The following is a 4408-nucleotide window of genomic DNA, read 5'->3' as shown; positions in this document are numbered from 1 at the left end:
CCAGGAAGGCCAGTTTGGTGATGTCGTCCAGTCTGAGTCTGGAGGCCTGAGAGCCAGGGGAGCGGATGGTGTAAACTCTAGTCTAAGGGCAGGAGGAGGTGACAGGAGCTGTCCCAGCTCGAGGGGTGGGGCCAGAAAAGGGCACGTTCTCCCTCCCCTGCCTTGTGTTCTGTTCAGGCCTCGGGGACCAGATGGTGCCCTCCCACCTGCTCTCCTGCATCGGAGATTCAATGCTGATCTCACCTGGAAACAGCACCCCCCCCAGGCTCCCCCAGAAGTAATGTCCCACCCGGGCGCCCGGGGCCGGTCACGTTGACACAACCGTAGACATCATGGGCCCCTCCCTTGTGGGGGAGGGTAGCGACTGTTCCCACTGGACTTGGGCCTCGTTCTGGATTTGGCTTTTCTCCCCTGCATGTACCAGCACCTTCCTTATTTACTTACTTAAAGCCTTATTCGCTGTCCCGGTTCCTCACGTGTCATTGTTTCTGGCCAAGGACCTGACTTTACAGTCAAAGAAACAAGGCAATGGGAGGTGCCCATGGGCTTCCCGAGGGCCACCACGTACCCTGCTCCTCAAAGGAGGCGACCCTGAGGGATGGTGGCCTAGTCTTGGGCATCATTTAGGACCATGGCCAGGGGACAGTGTGGGGACACTGACGCTGTGTCCTGCAGGACGCGCTAGTCAGCAGTGCCTTTCCCCCGGAGTCAGGATGAATGGTGTGGGGGAGGCAGGGGTGGGGGGCGGCACCCTTCCTGTGATTAGAACGACTGAGCCACTCACAAACGTTTGTCTCTCGGCCCTGTTGGTCCCTGCTCTCCTGGTTTGGCCATTTTAGTAACCAGCAAAGGAATGCTTTGAACAAAACAATAGTGTCCTTGAGTTGGAAGCTGGGTGGGGGGTTCCACCTGGCCCACTCGGGGCTCCTAGTGTTCTTGAGTTGGAAGCTGGGTGGGGGGTTCCACCTGGCCCACTCGGGGCTCCTCTGTCACTGGGTTAAGAGGCCATGAAGGGGGCCACGGGGATGGCTGGGTGACGAGAGACGGTGGCAGAGGTGACCACAGGATGGAGACCTTCCTTCCCAGCTCCGTCCCTGATGAAGAGTGGGCTCACCCAGCAGGAGAAGTGCTCGGACCCGTGAGAGGACGTGGACAGGGTGGTGGAGCAGGGAAGCCCGAAAGTCGGTCACAGCCTCGTGGCCACTGCAGAAAGGAGCACCGTTTACAGCTTCTAGCAAAGCCCTTTCTCCTGCGGCCACACGTACGTTTCTACAGAATTTAACTACACCCCCTTTTCTTTCCACCACTGCTGTACACAGGAATTCAGCTGGTGCTTCTTTAAAGTTTATTTTGCCTGATGAGAAGAACGGGACCAGGGGAGGTGCGCACATCCCCGGATGCCCTGGACGGTTATCAAATGCAGAACCGTTGGACTTCCGGCACATTCCTTGGGGGCAAGGCCTGTGCGCCTTCAGTTGTAGGAGAGCTATTTGCTTTATCCTGGCTGAGCACCATCTTGTTTTTGGAGGTGTAAGTGTGGGGAGAGAGAGAGAGAGAGAGAGAGAGAGAGAGAGAGAGAGTGTGTGTGTGTGTGTGTGTGTGTGTGTGTGTGTGATTGGAAACACAAGGGTTGGACTGCAGCAGGCGTTGGTCACTTTGTCCCTTTCTGGTTGCCCATCACAGAGGGCTGCTTCTTACTGGGGAGGCACCCGACTTTGTTGGTTTCGGGGGGCGGGCAGGGCTGAGCTCCCTCTGTGGAAGTTAAAAGGGCCGCACAGTCCCTTCTCCCTGGTCAGTTACGCTGGGGCCTCGGCCTAGGCTGGGTCAGTCTGGCGTCCCACCCAGGACTTTGGTTTCGAGCCACGGATGCAAATCGTCAGGGACAGTTCGTTAGCGAGAACTCACCAGCCGGGTAGTTGGATGGCCAAGGGGAGAGGCCGTGGCAGGCGGGATTTCTCAAATGCATTCCCCAGAACCCGTGAACACAGTATCATCACAAATGTGATTTCTCTGTACGGCAGGAAGTTTCCCCGGGTGGCCCTCATCTACACACGTGAGCCTTTGAAAGCGGACTGTCCTCCAGCCTTGGGGAGAGACAGAGGAATTCCCAGCAGGAGCAGTAACCCACCTGCCATGGTGACTTGAGGATGGAGGGGAAGGGGTCTCGGGGAGCACAGCAGCCCCCCAGACAGCGGGCAAGGAAGGGACGTCAGTCCCACAGCGGCACAGAACCGAACTCTGGCAACAGCCTGACCCAGCCTGGAGTGGGTCCTCCCCAGAGCCTGCGGGGGCAGCCAAGCCCAGCCCAGCCCACCCCTGGGTTTGACCCTGTGGGACTCAAAGCAGAGCCCAGCCAAGCTGCCCTCTGCGTCCTCTGTCCTCACTCACCTCCCAGCCTGTTCCCAGAGTCTGCAAATGACCCCCGGTCCCCCGTCTGCTTACATGGAGGCTGCTTGTCTGGTGGGGTCCCCTCCCTCCCCATCCCACCACCATGTGGAGGAAAACAGCTCATCCCCTCCTGGGAAGGATGGCGTGCGGGCTGAGGCCGGAGCGTCTCCATTGCTCCTGTGTGTAGGCGGGTGGGTGTCCCGGAGCAGCGGAGGGTCACCCGAGCGACTGCTTGGACCCCGACGGCCCCTGAGAGCATCTGCTTCAGACAGGTGATGAGGGGCGGGCCCCTCCTGGCAGCGTCTGTAGAAGTGGGGCTCCTGGGGCTGGCAGCCACGGGCCCTGAGGGGCAGAGGGACCGTGAGGCCGTTGGAGGATGCAGAGGGGCCGGGCGGGATGCCTGGGCAGGGAGGGCACCCAGGTGGCCAGGGCGGAGTGGCTGAGTCAGGGAGTGAAGGAGGTGGCAGGCAGGGACGCTGTGAGCGCTGAGGGGTGGTGGAGCGCTGCTCGGCTGCTGGGACCGGGTCCTCCCTGCTCCCTGTTCGTGGGAGGTCCTGGCCGGGGGCCCCAGAGCACCGTCTCTCGATGTCGGTGGAGTTGGCAGCTGTGAGGCCAGGTCTCGGCCAGGATGGGGGCCGCAGGGTGGAGTGCGCGCTGCCCCTCCCTCAGTGGGCCCAGCCTCCCCCAAAGCACCTCCTCTGGAGAACTGGCCTGGCCCGCGGTCCAGGGGTCCCACTTGCTGGGCAGAGGCAGACATCTTGGGAGTGGGGTGGGGGGGGCGTGCTCTCTGCCCCCCCGCCTCCAGCTGCAGGGCTGTAGGACCCCTCTGGGGAGGTGGGGAGGGGCGGGCGGGCCTACCGTGGGCTCAGGGTGTATTTGCCCGAGCGGATGGCAAACCAGAGGAAGGCGCTGAGCGACATCACGTACACCTGGGGGAGGGGGAGGCCCCTGCACCAGCAGCTCCAGGGGAGGGGGCCCATCGCCCCCCGAGGAGGTCACTGGGCTGTGCAGGGCTCCCAGCCGTCTAGGGAAGGGAATCAGGGAGGCCCTGTCACCCCTCAGGCCTGCTCCTCCCGGCTCCCTGCTCAGGGCAAGCCTTGCTGGTCCCCAAGACCCGCGATCTGACCTGGGGCTGCCCGGCCCTGCCCTTCCGTCTGAGGTGGGGGCACAGGCAGGTGGGGAAGGGGCGGGGGCGGGGGTGAGAGGGTACCATGGAGGCGAGGCCGAGGCTGATCAGGGTGGAGGCGATGTCCCCATGCATCCTCAGGACGTTCCTGATCCCCTGCAGGCAGTCCTGCGCAGAGGGCAGCACGCGTGGGCCCCCTGGCCGCCCCTCCCGGCCCAGGGCAAGGCGCCTCCACCAAGGCCTGGAGCTGCAGCGCCCACCTAGGACAAATGCTAGGGAGATGGAAAGCCGGGGTGCGGCACATCCCAGGGAAAACCACCCCGAGCTCTGGGGACTGGCATTGAAAACAGGCAAAAACAAGCAGGGTGGAGCCCACCTCTGCGGGGACTGTGGGGGCCCCAGGGGTCCAGTGGGTGCCATCCTCTGGGCGTCCCCTGAGCTGCCTGTGTTGGGACCCCCCAAACCCCATCCAGGGTGGGACAGAGAGCCTGGGTGAGGAGAGGACACAGGCTAACAGGTTGGGGCCTGGGTGTCCCCAGGCTGTCCTGGCTCCCCCCAGGCTGTCCTGGCTCCATCCTGAACTTCCACGGCCTTTCCAGGACGTGGCATCCGCAGAGTCTCTCTGTCTCCAAGGAAACGGGAGGTGACGGTCTCAACTCTGAACCACTTTGATGATGGCATTTGGTTTTGGGGAAGGACTTGGCATTTGGGGGCACGCTGGGGAAGGATGTGCTGTGGGACATGCAGGGTTCGATTGTCAAGGCTGGGATGCCGGGGAAAAGGAGGCCGGCTTGGTGTCTGACTGTCCGTCCATCTGTCCATGAATTCCCTTGATCGGATCTGGTCCCCCAGCGTGGTCCCACTTCCTCTTGGAAGGCAGCCCCGGGGTCAGGC

General features: G+C 62.5%; 1 protein-coding gene across 2 annotated transcripts in view; it reads right to left on the bottom strand.

Annotated features, from left to right (window-relative positions):
• Nucleotides 1–717: 717 nt before the first annotated feature.
• TSPAN32 (tetraspanin 32) overlaps nucleotides 718–4408 on the bottom strand; it is a 15428-nt gene continuing 11737 nt past the window's right edge. The window contains exons 7-10 of one of the 2 annotated variants that reach the window (XR_003003696.1): nucleotides 3599–3682; nucleotides 3247–3317; nucleotides 1906–2730; nucleotides 718–1515 (exon numbers count right to left, since the gene is read on the bottom strand). Coding sequence is in view for 1 of the 2 variants with exons in the window: in XM_024749212.1 (XP_024604980.1) it covers nucleotides 2439–2730; nucleotides 3247–3317; nucleotides 3599–3682 (447 nt within the window). In the remaining variant the exon portion in view is untranslated. Of the gene's footprint in view, nucleotides 2731–3246; nucleotides 3318–3598; nucleotides 3683–4408 lie in introns of both variants that reach the window. The other variant, XM_024749212.1, reaches the window with a different exon arrangement.

Source organism: Neophocaena asiaeorientalis, unplaced genomic scaffold, assembly GCF_003031525.2.
Source record: "Neophocaena asiaeorientalis asiaeorientalis breed wild unplaced genomic scaffold, Neophocaena_asiaeorientalis_V1.1 scaffold43, whole genome shotgun sequence".
Lineage (NCBI taxonomy): Eukaryota > Metazoa > Chordata > Mammalia > Artiodactyla > Phocoenidae > Neophocaena > Neophocaena asiaeorientalis.
Note: the sequence above shows the minus strand (reverse complement) of the source record. Positions and strands in the feature narration are given on the sequence as shown.